The sequence below is a fragment of the Pteropus vampyrus genome, unplaced genomic scaffold, assembly GCF_000151845.1.
Source record: "Pteropus vampyrus isolate Shadow unplaced genomic scaffold, Pvam_2.0 Scaffold643, whole genome shotgun sequence".
Taxonomy (NCBI): domain Eukaryota; kingdom Metazoa; phylum Chordata; class Mammalia; order Chiroptera; family Pteropodidae; genus Pteropus; species Pteropus vampyrus.
The window spans coordinates 207101-221370 of record NW_011889424.1 but is presented as its reverse complement, the minus strand read 5'-3'; the positions used below and the strand labels follow the sequence as shown (position 1 = coordinate 221370).

General features: G+C 36.0%; 1 protein-coding gene across 4 annotated transcripts in view; it reads left to right on the top strand.

Moving 5' to 3' along the window:
- The window catches only part of PIK3CB (phosphatidylinositol-4,5-bisphosphate 3-kinase catalytic subunit beta), a 183302-nt gene extending 169685 nt beyond the window's left edge, over positions 1 to 13617 (top strand). For 2 of the 4 annotated variants that reach the window (XM_023525912.1, XM_023525914.1), the window contains 5 exons: positions 1649 to 1816; positions 2831 to 2954; positions 6796 to 6941; positions 8009 to 8141; positions 8511 to 8879. In XM_023525912.1, the coding sequence (XP_023381680.1) occupies positions 1649 to 1816; positions 2831 to 2954; positions 6796 to 6941; positions 8009 to 8141; positions 8511 to 8648 (709 nt within the window). In that variant the 3' untranslated portion in view covers positions 8649 to 8879. Of the gene's footprint in view, positions 1 to 1648; positions 1817 to 2830; positions 2955 to 6795; positions 6942 to 8008; positions 8142 to 8510 lie in introns of all 4 variants that reach the window. The other 2 variants (XM_023525913.1, XM_011385037.2) reach the window with 2 other exon arrangements.
- Positions 13618 to 14270: the final 653 nt, after the last annotated feature.

Here is a 14270-nt window from a genome sequence, read left to right as displayed (position 1 = left end):
CTTATTCCATTTTAGAGTTGCTCTAATAATACAGTTTTTAAAAATTGGAGAAAATGAGAAAAGAATATTATTAATATATAAATAACTCATATAGATCACTAAGGAAAATGTTTAAAACCCTAGTAGGTGAAGGATATAGTAGCTAATTCACAAAAGAAATTCTTAAAATAATTAAAAGAGATCTAGGGAAAATTTTATTTTCACTAGGGATCATATAAATGCAAATCAAAGCAAAACGCTACCTATCAATTTGGCAAAACTTATTTTGCAAGAGAAGCAGCCCGAGTGTCTTCTTATGTAGTCAGTGACACTGGAGACTGTGTTAGGTTAAAAAGATAGTTGTAGAGCCACACAGACATAGTTCTAAGTGTTGGATTTTCCACTTGGTTAAATGTATGACTTTGGAACTTACTTTTGTTTCTCATTTGTAAAACTGGGAACTTAACCTTATAGGGATTTTGTTTTTAAATTTGTTTATTCATTCAGCAGTGAACAGAACATCCCTGCCTGTTGGAACTTACAACTTAATGGTGGAAACAGACAATAAATAAATAAAATGTGCAGGATGTTGGATAGTTTTGAGGGCTATAGAGGAAAATAAAGCAGGGAAGAGATAGCAAGTATTGTGTCGCAGATAGTGTTGCTGTTTTAAATAGGATAATCTGAGAATTTCTCACTGAGATGGTGACATTTCCGCAAAGATTTCCAAGAGGTTTGGGTGTGAACCATGTAAAGGAAAGAATGTTCCAGGCAGGGAAAATAACACCTATAAAGGAATACAGGAGTATTATGCCTGATACGTTTGAGGAATAGCAGGGAAGCCAGTGTAGTAGTAACAACTTCAAGTAACAAAGTAAGCAACGGGAGGATACTAGGAGAGGTGAAGGCAGAGTAGATGAAGGCCTTGCGAGTTATGGCAAGCATATTGGCTTTCACTGTAAGTTGGGAAGCCACTGCAGACATTTCGATCAGGAGAATGACATAATACATTTTAAATGGATTATGTTGCTCTTGAATCTAGAACAGACTATAATTAAGGAAACTAATTAGGAAACTGTTGAATAATCGAGTAAGGGTTGATGGTGATTTGGACTAGGGTGGTAGCAGAAGGAAGGGTAGAGGCAGAGAAGTATTTAGACGCTGTATACGTTTTCAAGATAGGTAAACGTTGGGCATGAGAGAGTCAAAGATAACCTTAAGGTTGTGGGTTTGAACACTGGGAAGGATGAGTTGCCATTAATCAAGGTAATGTGAAGTGCTTAGACTGCTGTGTGTTACCTATTAGTTGCTCCATGAAGAGTGGTACCCTTCTCCAAAATTTAAAGTAAACGTGAAATACTTTTTTTTCTTTTATCTGATGGGCTTTTGTTTACCTACACAAACAAATAGAATAGTTCACCAGGACAACTAGATAACAAATTATAAACGTAGCTGGCACATTGGAATTCTAGTAAATTACTCTGTTGGCCAAGAGATTTTTTTCCTAACAGAAGGTAGAACTCATACTGTTCCGTATGACAATAGTATAATAATGGCAAGGGTGTCAACAGTAATGAAGCATTTAAAAAATCAAAGAAAAAACTTACCCTGTTAATGTTTCTGTGAGTGATACACATGTGACTCTTTATGCCCATTTTTTTCCTTTCAGAATGTTGCCTTATGGCTGTTTAGCAACAGGAGATCGCTCTGGCCTCATTGAAGTTGTGAGCACCTCTGAAACAATTGCTGACATTCAGCTGAACAGTAGCAACGTGGCTGCTACAGCAGCCTTCAATAAAGATGCCCTTCTGAACTGGCTTAAAGAATACAATTCTGGGTTAGTTAATTTTGTTTCATTATTATTTTTTTTTGAACAAATGGATGAATATAACTGTTGTCCCAATTAGAACCATCAGTGTCCTAAAAGAAATATTAGTGTTATTTATTGTTTCATTTCAGGTTAGAGCAAAATGACAAATAGACTTTCCTAAAGTCTTACAAATGATTAGCATTGAATTCTATGCTGTCTAGATCAAATTTCAGAGCCCTGCAGTAGTTAAAATCTAAGTATTTTCAAAATAACATGTAAGTTTTTGTTTAAATGCATCAACTTCTGTAACTTAAGTTCTCAGTAGTTTTTTGCAATGGAAGTAAATGAGTTTGTAGAGTAATCTCTAAATTAAAAAAATAAAGTGCTTGGAACTGTGTTTTTTATGGTTATTGTGTTGGAAAGGCCTTAATACATAGGAAATTACGGAATTATACAGTGAGGGGAAAACGCTCTGCAAATATTTTTTGCTAAACGTTTCAATGTCATTCTTAAATTTTATCATTGGCAAAATCTAATTGTATGTGAGAATCAGTTTCCAAATTTTGATCTTGGTGCCTTGTTTCTAAAGGGTTTGTATTATTCATTCTAATTTAAGTCAGTGACTTGAATCATAGGAACTGCAATACTTAACTCTTAAATATGGAATTCAAGTCATAGGTCAAAACTGACCAAAATATTCCAAAGCCCCAGCACTATCTAGCAAAGCTATTGGTCTCCTCTCATTTCTATGCATACGAACCTACCCCATCCCCACTGAAACATGACCCCCAGGACACATCAGTAAATGGCTGAGTTCCAGTTATCTGATATCTTAGAGCCAGCCTAGCCTGCTCACTCCTTTCTGCCCAGTTCCTGTGATGATCATACTTTTTTGGCTGATCCAGCATGTTCTCCTCATGTTTTTATCAGCTCTGTATTGTAGTTCTTCTCACAATTAAAAAGGAAACAAGTGTGGATTGGGTCTCATCTCACATTTGGAGGCTGAAAACCTTTGTTGCTTCTATTTTTTCTCTTGTTCAGGGATGACCTGGACCGAGCCATTGAAGAGTTTACCCTGTCCTGTGCTGGCTACTGTGTAGCTTCTTATGTCCTTGGGATTGGTGACAGACATAGTGACAACATCATGGTAAAAAAAAATGGCCAGGTAAGCTGTTCCCCAGAGTCTACCAAGGGCTTCAGTCATGCTTGTTTACATTCAGTACAGTCTCTTGTGAAACTCAAGCAGATTCTTTAGTGATTCTCAGTCACGTATTTGTCTTTATTTCCCTGTCCCTCATTTCACATACCATCCGCTTCATATTTTGTTTTGTTTGCTTAAAATTAGGTGATAAGAATTTATTTAAATGTTTAGAAAATATTATGTTTATTTAAAAGTGACCTATTCTTTCAGTATAAGAAATCGTTTTGTTTGTTTGTTTGTTTGTTTGTTTGACACTAGTACCTAAGAGTGGAAGAAACAAATGATATGCAGGAGTGTTGACTTTAAATAAGATAACCAGTGCTTAAAAAAAAGTTGAGATGAGCCTCACTTGAGCCATTTTATCTTTTAGAACATCAAATGTAATCATATATAGGAGTAAGGAGAAATGGAGTATGAATAATAACATTTTGGGGTAGCTACAGAACCAGACTAGGTTCTTGAAGAAGATCTTAGTTTTCAAATGAAAATTTTTTTATTTTTCAGAGTGACTTATATTTGCTTTGTAAATTCTTTTATATTAAGCAAAGACAGATGAGATAGTTGGGATAATTTTTCAGTAGCTACCCTTGGAATTCCCTGCCATGAGAGGCACTCCAGAATGAAAATCTTTAAGTCACTGTGAACTCTGGCTCTAGATAGTACCCAGAGTTTTAAACCTGCTGGGAGATCTGGGTAGTTCTGGCTTGGGCTTTGAGAGTTGAACCTTTTATTTACAGTTAAAAGGATTCTCTTGGACTTCTGGTTAATCAGATTGAACACATAAATTTTTTGTTATTCTTTCTTGATATTCTTCTAATATGATATTAAGGAATAAAATATATAAGTCCAAGAAATTGAAGATAATAGGAAAAGAGGCCACAGTAGGAGAAAGACACTGACAGATTTGGGGATAATAGAAGACATGATGAAAAAGTGTCAGTGACTTAGCATAGCTGAGGAAAATGGAAGTTTGTGTACTTTTAGAGGGGTATGTCAGTCTAAGTAAAGCTCTGGCATCAGATGCACAAGGTACTGCAGAAGGCAAAGCTAGGGGAGGAGGCTGAAAATAGGCTTGATTGGCAGTTTTTATATGGAGCAGTTAGATGCTTAAGTCTCCTTCCCAACTCCAGTAAGGAGGTAGATGAAGTGGATTCTTTTGACTCAGGGGCACCAGGTTCTACAGAAGCCGAGGGAAAGGTGCCATATTAAAAATGGGGATGATGTGAAAGTTGGCATAAATGGTAGAATTCTTAGCGATTTTCACTTGCTTTGCTCCAAGAACACTAGCAACCAGGCGTATATTGCCACCCTCAGCAAGAGTCTAGGTGATTCTTCTCAAGAAAATCTGATTCTTACCAGTGAAAAGACCTGCACATCCTGACAATTGAGGTCTCTCCCCAGTCACTCTGCAAGTAAGCCCACCAATCAACAATCCTACCAGTATATAGAATTTTTATTCAGTTTTTTTAGTGACTCATTCTTAAATATGAATGGTCAGTCAAGGATTAGCTGACATTTGAGGGAAACCTCCACTATGAAAGAGACCAAAACAAAATAGGGAAAAAAAAAGAGCTTTGGGAAAACAAAGTAATTTCAGTAAACAGAGGATGATTTAAAAAGTCAAAACAAATGAGACATTGCATCTATTAAGAAATAATAGTATTCTACTTTTAAAAACTCAGAAAACAGAATTCTTGGAAATTAAAAGAAAGAATAAAAGTTTAAACTAAAGATGAGCTAGTATTTATTGACTATTAACTTGTGGAAGGCACAGTTCTAGTTAACTTCTTCAATCCTCATGACAGCCTTACAGAGTAACTGGTAGTATTATCCCCATTTACAGGTGAGAAAATCAAGGCAACAGAAAGTGTACATACCAGGATTTAAATCCTGGTATTTTGGCTCAGATTCTGTTTTTTAGCCATCATGCTTTGTATTGCCTCTTAATATCCCAAAAAGAACTAAAATATCTGATATAGAAGAAAGAGAATCCAGTAATGATAGTGAATCAGTCCAGAGAGGTATACCATCAGCCTAATAGAGGAGTTCCAGAAAGAAGTAACAGAAGAGGAAGAGAAAGAACTTACTAAGCAGATAATACAAATACATTTCCTGAAGCTGATGTTCGTGAATATCCAGTCAAAGGAGCACAAAAGTTCCCTTACAGTGGATGAAAAGACCCTCACTAAGGCCCTTCATGACATTTCATTGCATCAGGCATAAAGAGATGGTGTAAAAACCTTCCCAGAGACCCAGCAGTCCATATAACCAGGGCTCAGGAGTCAGAACGACTTGGCTTCTCAATAGCAACATTGGAAACTTAAGACGGTGAAAATTAGCCTTCATAATTTTGAGAATCAATGATTCTAACCTAGAATTCTAACCAAACTAAGAATCAAGTATAAAGGTAGAATAAAGACATTTTCAAACATACAAGATCTCAAAAGCTGTCTCCCCTCTGCATATGTTCTAAGGGGACTGCCAGAATAAGGACATCCACCAAAACAAGGGTCTAAACCAGTAGTTCTAAACTGAGGTGCTTTTGTCTTCAGGGGACATTTGTCAATGTCTAAAGATATTACTGGTTGTCATAACTGGGAAAGGAGCTGTTTTGTTGGCATCTAGTGGGTGGAGCCTAAGGATGCTGCTAAAAGTCTTACAGTGTACAGAACAGAACCTCAAAATAAAGAACTATCAGGCTCAAAATGTCAGTAACTTCAATATTAAGAAACCCTGATTTAAATCAAAGAGAATGTGATATTGGACTTGGGAAACATGGACTCCAAAGGGAGGGGATAAGAGTTGAAGGAAGAGCCCAGGATGATGGTTGTACACCAGGCTTAGAGAACAACCAACCCAAACAGGAACTAATAGATTACCTGACCATGTGGGAAAATGTTCTGAAAATGATTTTTAGATTTTAAGAAGATTTGGGGAAGAATTAATAATGATGGAGCCATAGAACTCTTAAGTCCAAAAAAAGAAATATAATTTTAGTATACTACTACCTTGTTGCTTAGCTTTGAAATGTATTTATATAGTCTGAACAATATAAACATTGAATATTGATTTAACCAGAAATTATAATATAATGTGCCACATTGTGTAGCATTGCATTAGCACAAAAGTACTAAATCCTTACCTTCCATAGTAAGAATAGTAATCCAAAATTAGGAAGTAAAAAATAAGTATGGATTTATTATTTTGAAAAATGTAGACAAGTACCAGGAAAAATATGTGAAAGAGTGCTACCTCTAAGTAGTAGCACTCAAGGTGATGAGGGAGCTGGCAGGGCAAGAATATACTCTTTTGTTATGTTTCTATGTGTAGAACTATTGATGTAGAAATAGCTTTATACAAACAATAGTTTTATACATAGAACTATTTGACTTTTTAAAATCAGACATGTTTATTATTTGAATTTTTTTTTAAGTTTCACTTTCACTACTGTGTACATACAGTTTAATATCAGGGTTATTATTGAATTATTGAATAACCCTGATATTAATATCAGGGTTATTATTGAATTATTGAATAACCCTGATATTAATATCAGGGTTATTATTGAATTATTGAATAACCCTGATATTAAACTGTATGTACACAGTAGTGAAAGTGAAACCTAAAAAAATGTGTGAATTTAAGATGTAGTCTCTTCCCACATGGCCCGGTAAGCTGTATAAAGAGAAAAGGGCTCAGATGAGGGTGGCTGTTGTGCATGGGGATTTAGGACTGCTGAGACCTTGCCTTTCTATTTGGAACCCATCAGAAAAACAAGGGAAATTGAATCTCATTTGTTTTCCAGCTCTTCCACATTGACTTTGGACATATTCTTGGAAATTTCAAGTCTAAATTTGGCATTAAAAGGGAACGAGTGCCTTTTATTCTTACTTATGATTTCATTCATGTGATTCAACAAGGAAAAACAGGAAACACAGAAAAATTTGGCCGGTGAGTATTGCCTTTGTGTCAAGGGTATACACATCAAACATTTTCTCATCTGACCAGCTGGACTAGCGTTTCTTTGCTGATATATTTTGGTCTGGTAGATAGTCAGTCTGTTAACAGGGGGCTTTTGGGGGATTTGCCTCTCAGATCCATATTAAGGTTCAGATATACTCAGAGAAGAAAAACAGTGCTAGAAATTCAAAATAAGTTACTTTGTTTTATTCCAATAGAATACCACCTTTTACCTATCGTAGACAATTTTTTGAAACTATTAAGACATTTGATAGTGAGATGCTGAAAACAGGCATTTTGCTGTCATTCAGTGTGGAGTACAGTAAGGGAGCCAGGGTTCAGGGACATTTCTTTGTAATTCTCGCTCTTTTTATGTTTCCAGGCACATTATTGTCTTCCTGTCTCTGTTTCTTCATCTTCAAATGGGGACAAAAATAATTAAATTTCAGGGCTATTATGATAATTAGAAATATGTTATATGAAGGGACCAACTCATATTATAGCCTTACCAAATAATTGCTTTTATCATTTTATAGTTCTCCCTGGGTTTCTGCAGAATATACCCTCTGGGTTCCTTTTTTTCTTTTGTAAAATTAGGGAGATAAAATTGAATGACCATCTTGAAGAGGTGCAGTACAAAAGCAAGGACACTGATTTAAAGAAATCAGTCTTGAGTCAGACCACAAATTTAGAATCTAGAAGTATGTTCAGAAGTTCTCATAGATTTTAATTACCACTTGTTTTATAATCATTTTTTTTTTGCCACATAGGATTTAAAAGCCTAAATTAAGTGGTTATATTGCCTTTTATCATAAATGTCTATTTAGTTTTGTTTTCGAAAAAGATATGTGTGATTTTAGAGTGCTTGACTTACTTTATGTAAATTTTAATCTTGGGACAATTTTCAAAGAACTAAAAATTAGAAACAAACCTTTAGTTCAGTGGAAAATTTCCAGCTGTTATGGAAAGTCTAGATATATCTCTCTTGTTTTCCTTTATGAAATTTGCTATCTCCCCTCTAACATCATGCTCTTGTGATTTGCTGCATCAAATTAAAGGTTCCGCCAGTGTTGTGAGGATGCATATCTGATTTTACGACGGCATGGGAATCTCTTCATCACTCTCTTCGCACTGATGTTGACTGCAGGGCTTCCTGAGCTCACATCAGTCAAGGATATACAGTATCTTAAGGTACAAATCCCTTTCTCTGTATACTAGAGCTCAACTGTACCTGCCTATTTCATTCAAATGTTCAAAGGGAATGGAACAAGTCATTTTCTGTGAGATAGTTCTTAACTAATAGTGGTAGTGGCAAGCTGAGTGGTTGTCTTGCAGGAATCATAAATTCATTTCATCGTCAAAAATCCTTTGTCAGAGGTCATATTATCACCCTACTTTGGTGTTCATTCTCTCTCTTGCAGATGGCCTTTAAATAAAAATATGAGGCACATTGCCTGATGGTGGCTGAATTGGTGAGGTCAAGCAAGCCTCCTGTAGACTCTGACATTTGTATGTCACTTCGGAAGATGTATAAAATCAGATTTTTTCCTTCATTTTTAGGATTCTCTTGCCTTAGGGAAGAGCGAAGAAGAAGCACTCAAGCAATTTAAGCAAAAATTTGATGAGGCACTCAGGGAAAGCTGGACTACTAAAGTGAACTGGATGGCCCACACAGTTCGGAAAGACTACAGATCTTAACGATCAGCCTTTGCTCCTAATGTATTTGTTGGTTTTGTTAAGTTTTCATTTTGCACTTGCACTAAATTGAACATGATCCTACCAGAGATGTTATAAAGGGAATGAAATTCTGAATCTCAGTTCATTTAAGAACAAGGCATCCCATAGAACCTAATCTGAACAATCCCTGATGACCACCCTCTGCTTTTTGAATGCTTCCAAGATTCATCATGAAAACTGTCAACATTATGGATAATCATTTCCTGCTGACTTTGCACGCCAAGGAATGCTATTAGAGATTGTTTTTTTGTCTTTCTGTCTCTCTCTTTTTTTTTTTAAGTCTAAGTATTTGGTACTTTTATTGAAAGGTGTAAATACTTCTTTTTTGAATTGTGACCAAGTGTTATCTATCACTCAGCCAGCTTATCCACATTTGGGGACTGGTGGCTGTTCTTAATTTCCACATGAGACTTAAAGTTATCTTCCCTTTTTAAATTGTGTAAACTACAAGTTATAATATAATTTGAAATTACGATTATTTGTCAAAAGAACTCTTTAAACCTGTGGAAACATTAATTCTTTTGTTGATATTTATTGATAGCATCATCCCAACCAGATTTGCTGAAAATCTATTGGTGAGGCAAATATAATATATATGCTGCATATATATTTATAAAATTACTAGTAGGAGTTCTATATAAAAAGATTTTTTTTTTTTTTTTGGTTTTCTTTAGCCTGTGTTTTACAAAAAGCAGAGCATTTTCCTAAGTTACTTTTTAGTTAACTATACGATCCATTTCTTCCAGATGCTTCTGTAATGAGGCACATATTAATATAGTTTATACATGGTATCTATGAAAAAGTTCACTTCATAGAGCATAATACTTGAGCAAATGTACCCAAGACAGAAAGCAAGTGAAAAGGAAACTATTTATGGAATAAACTCCAGACCTAAAATTCAGTATTTTAGTAAAATGCCAACTGTTCTTACTGTATTTATTAAAACTTGTAATAATGTGATTTTTCAAGGATATCAGTTCAAATTGAAATGGTTTCATGCCACATGGAATTCTTTATTTGTTGAGGTACCATATATTTAGGGTGCTAGATGGCAAATAATGTTAATATGTGCAATAGGAACTACTGGTTTGAATGTGTAAATGAATGCTCTTTCTGAGTTCTGGCAACATCCAGCAAAACTACTGCTTATTCTCCAAAGACTATTGGGAGCTCTCAGTCCTCAGTGACATGGGGAAGAGAACTGAGTATTTGCCCTGTGACTGAGTTTTCTATAGGAATTTTATAAATATTGTTTAATTTTGTTGTCTTCCTTCATGTTCTCAGTCAAATAAATGGGTGAGCTGGTTTTGGCTGCTTTTAGGATGTGTGGACCTCTTCTTTATGGGCAGCACAGACCTTTCGACTTTGGCTCTGGGACTCTTTAAGAAATGGCCAAGTCAAGACAAACAAACCTCAGTAATTATGAGGCATATAGTCTCTTCCTTGACTTCTGTCCTTGCCTTCCAGTCCCATCAGGCAGTATCGGAGGCCTCTTGAATTTGGTGGGAGTCTTAAGCAAGAGGGTACCCTCATCAAGTTTCCATACCTTTGGAAGGTACCCAAAGGTCCGGTAGAATGCCTCTTCAGTTACTCAGTACTCAAGCCAAGGCCCGACTGTACGACTTTGGTTCGCTCTTCCATGGAGCAGATGCTCAGAACAGGTCACAGTTTCTTGGAAATAACTCAGCTGAGGTTGGGAGTTGACCTTTGAACTTAACATTCCCAGGGTTGGTCTAGACTCGGTGAGAGTTCCAGGAATAGGACTGTAGAAGGACAGTTTGTTCAGGTATTTTTGTCCAGTATCAGTCCACTGTTACATGCACCAGGTTGTAGGTTAGGGTTTGAATGTGTAAACAAGTGGGTACAGCTGTTTTCAGAGAGGTCTCCTTAGCCCATAGAGGACCTTGGTAAATATATGCCAAACCAGTGAACGTGAATGTCTTTAAGAGCAAGAAAGGGAAATGAACCTCCCCAGACAGTGCTGGACCCAAGTCCAGAATGGCTCTTCTTATACCCACCACCAGCTGTCGGCCCTCCAGAGATGCCAAGATACTGTGGCACAGTAATCCTCGGTAGTTGCTGAGCACTTCTAGCAGGTGCTTTCTCTATACTTGCTGAATTGCATGTCTGATTCTCGGGCTCTGGCTGAACCATAGAGGAGGAGGTGGAAAGCAGAGGATAGCCAGCCTCTGGATGGGTTCAGGTGTGAACTGCAGGATGACCTTCTTGCATAGGGGCTGGTTACTCAGTGCCTTCACTAGTAAGTGTTCTGATCAATAGCAAATCTTACCCCAAAACACTTTGCTCCTCTCTTGGCACTTTTCCAAATTTCTCCAAAACAAAGTTTTGGAAAACCCTATACAGTTCCATACTCAAGGAAGGCATCTGTTTCTAATCAGCCCTGGGAACACAAAGGATGACTTTGTTGAATAAGTAATTCCTGAGTATCCACCTCTCGTCTATAGGCAGACCCTGGGCTACAGAGGCCAATATTTGTAATCCAGCTCTGCCTCTGTGACCTTTGAGTAAGGTATTTATTTTATTATTTCTTAGAGTCTGAGCTTCCTAGTTTATGAAATGGGACTGATAGTAATCGCCCCACTCACTTCCTGTGGAGTAGGGAGAGGCTAGGTTAAGGCTGTGAATGGGAATGTGCTGAGTCTCAACTCAGAGCAAACTCATTTCTTTCCCTGCTTCCACCTCTTGAAGGCCACTGCAGGGAGGAATCTCAGGGAAGGTAAGCCCTTTCCAGACCTCTGTCCCTGTCTCCTGTCTGGGTAGGCCCCTTCAGTGCATTCTTGGTTCTGCCTTGTCCATTCCATAGCCCTGTTAGCTGGGATTTCTTGGAGAAGAGGGCCTCTGAGCTGAGTCTTTGAGGACAGATAGCAGCTAAGTAAAGGAGTGATGGGAAGAGCAGACTAAGCAGGAAAGAAAGCATATGTAAAGGCCTGGAGGTGAGAAAAAGCAGATTCATGGGCATTAATGGGCTCAACAATCATTTCTGTCTGCCTCTTCTCCTTCCTCACTCCAGAATGCTGCATCTCTTCTCAGGGATCCAGGTAGGATCTAAACGTCAGTCATTTGGATTTTCTCATTTGTGAAATGCCTGCTTAAGTCCATTTATTTATTTGGTTACTTGGCACTTTTTTTTTTTTTTTGAGGACTTTTTTCTTCCTTTTTTGTGTGAACTTAATATATTTTGCATATAAACCCTTTGTTGGTCATATGTGTTGAAAATTCTAGTCATTCTCATAATGGTTTCTTATAACAATCTTAATTTTAATGTCAAATATATCATTTTCCTTTATGGTTAATATTTCTTACATAGTATTTAAGAAATCTTGCCTTACCCCAAGGTCATGAAGATATTCTTCTGGATTATCCTAAAAATTTTATTTTTTTAAAACTATTCCATTTAGATCTATAATCTGCCTGGAATTGCTTTTTATGTGAAGTGGGGTCAAATTTTGTTTTTTCTCATATGTCTCAGTATCTCTTTTTGGAAAAATAATCAATAATCCTCCTGCACTGTTCTGTAGTTCTACCTTTGTCATAAACCATGTGTTCATATATGCATGACTCTGCTCCTGGACTCTAGAAGATATCTAGTAGACTTCATCTCCCTATTTTTATTTTATCTTACTTACCAAATGCATACATACCACTTAGCATGTTCCCATTCCCACATCTAAACTATATATATTTCATCCTTATCACATTCTTGTGTGATAGGTACAATTGTTCTTTCCCACTTTACAGATGAGAAAACTGAAGCACAGAGGTTAAATCATTTGTCCAGAGTCACAAAGCACGATCCAGTATTCAAACTCAGGGAGTCTGTCAGGAGTCTGTCGTAAGTGTCCGTGCTTTTTCCTCACAATTATCAATGATGCCTCTGTATACATTTCAGAATCTACAGAAAGAAACCTATTGAAATTTCAAATAGGATTGCATTAAATTACAGATTAGGTGGAGTGAAATCTTCAGAATATTGACTCTTATAATCTATGGCAATGGAGTACCCTTTATTTAAATCCTCTGTAATTTATATCCACAATGATATATAGTTTTCTATGTATATTCTTGTATATCTTTTGTTAGATTCCTGAGTATTTAATTTTAAGTTTTATTGTTGCTAATATATAGCTGTAGTTCTCAAAGTGTGGTCCTCTGACGAGGAATATTAGCATCATCTGGGAACTGATTAGAAGTGCAAATTCTTGAGCCCTACCCCAGATCTGCTGAGTCAGAAACTCAAGATGAAATCTAACAATTGTGTTTTAATAAAATTTTAGTTTCAGAGCAATCAATAGAAATACAATTGACATATTTGGCAAACTTACTAAACATTCTTATCAGTCTTAACTCTAGAAATTATTTTGATTTTGTATATATCATCTACAAATGATTGTAGCTTTCTTCTTTCCTTTCTATTCCCTTCAACATTTTCTTTCTTTTTTTTTTTGCCCTTTTGCACTGGTTAGGAATTCCAATAAAACGTTTAATAGAAGCAATATTCAACCTTTTACTGATCTCAAAGAGAAAGTTTTCAACATTACGTATAGTGTTTGCCCTGGAATCTGGATCTTTTACCAGATTAAGGAAGCACACTTCAATTCCCAAGGGTCTTTTTTTTTTTTTTTTTTTTAAATCACGCAAGGGAGCTTCTGGATTGGCGCATCCCGACTGCACCGGGCACAGAAGCTCCTACGCTCAGGGCACACCCAGACCATAGCTCTATGGACCTCTTCATCAGTATGTTCGTTTGTAACCATTATAATAAACTAGTAATATTGTTTTAAAAATCACAAAAGGATGAATTGTATCAAATTATTTTTCTTCTATATTAAAATGATCATTTTTTTTTTTCTCATTTGGTGAGTTATATTGATGTGCAAATATTAAACCAAGTTTACATTCCTGGAATGAACAACTTGATTGTGATGTATTATCTTTTTTACATATCGCTGGATTTGATTGCCAATATTTCATTTTGGATTTTTGCCATCTATTTTCATCAATGGGATTGGCCCATAAGTTTAAGGGTTATGTATAGAATTTTGCCAGTGACCTTAAGTCAGATGCTTTCTTTGGAGTTTGGATTTTTCCTTAATAGCCAGAGGAATATTTAGATATTAATATCTTCTTGTGATCATTCTAATGAGTTGTAATTTTCTAGGAATGTGTCTATTTCATTTACATTTTCAATTTTTTTAATAAATAATTCATGCATTGAGTTTATTAATGTTGCAGAATCCATAGTGATGTCTTCTTTTTTATTCTTGGTATTGGATAGTGCCTTTATTTTCTTTATTTTCTTAGTCTCACTAGAGGTTTTTCAATTGCATCAGTCTTTACAAAGAGTCAGCTTTTGGCTCTTTTGATCCTGTTGTATGTTTTCTACTCTCTATTTATCCTTATTATTTCTCCTTCCTTCTACTTTGCTTCTATTTTGCTGTTATTTCTTCACTCTAATTTTATAAGATGGTTACTTAGCTGGTCAGTTATAGCCTTTATAATAACAATCTTTATCTGCATCCCATAAGTTTTGATATGAAATTTTCACCATTCAGTACAAAATAT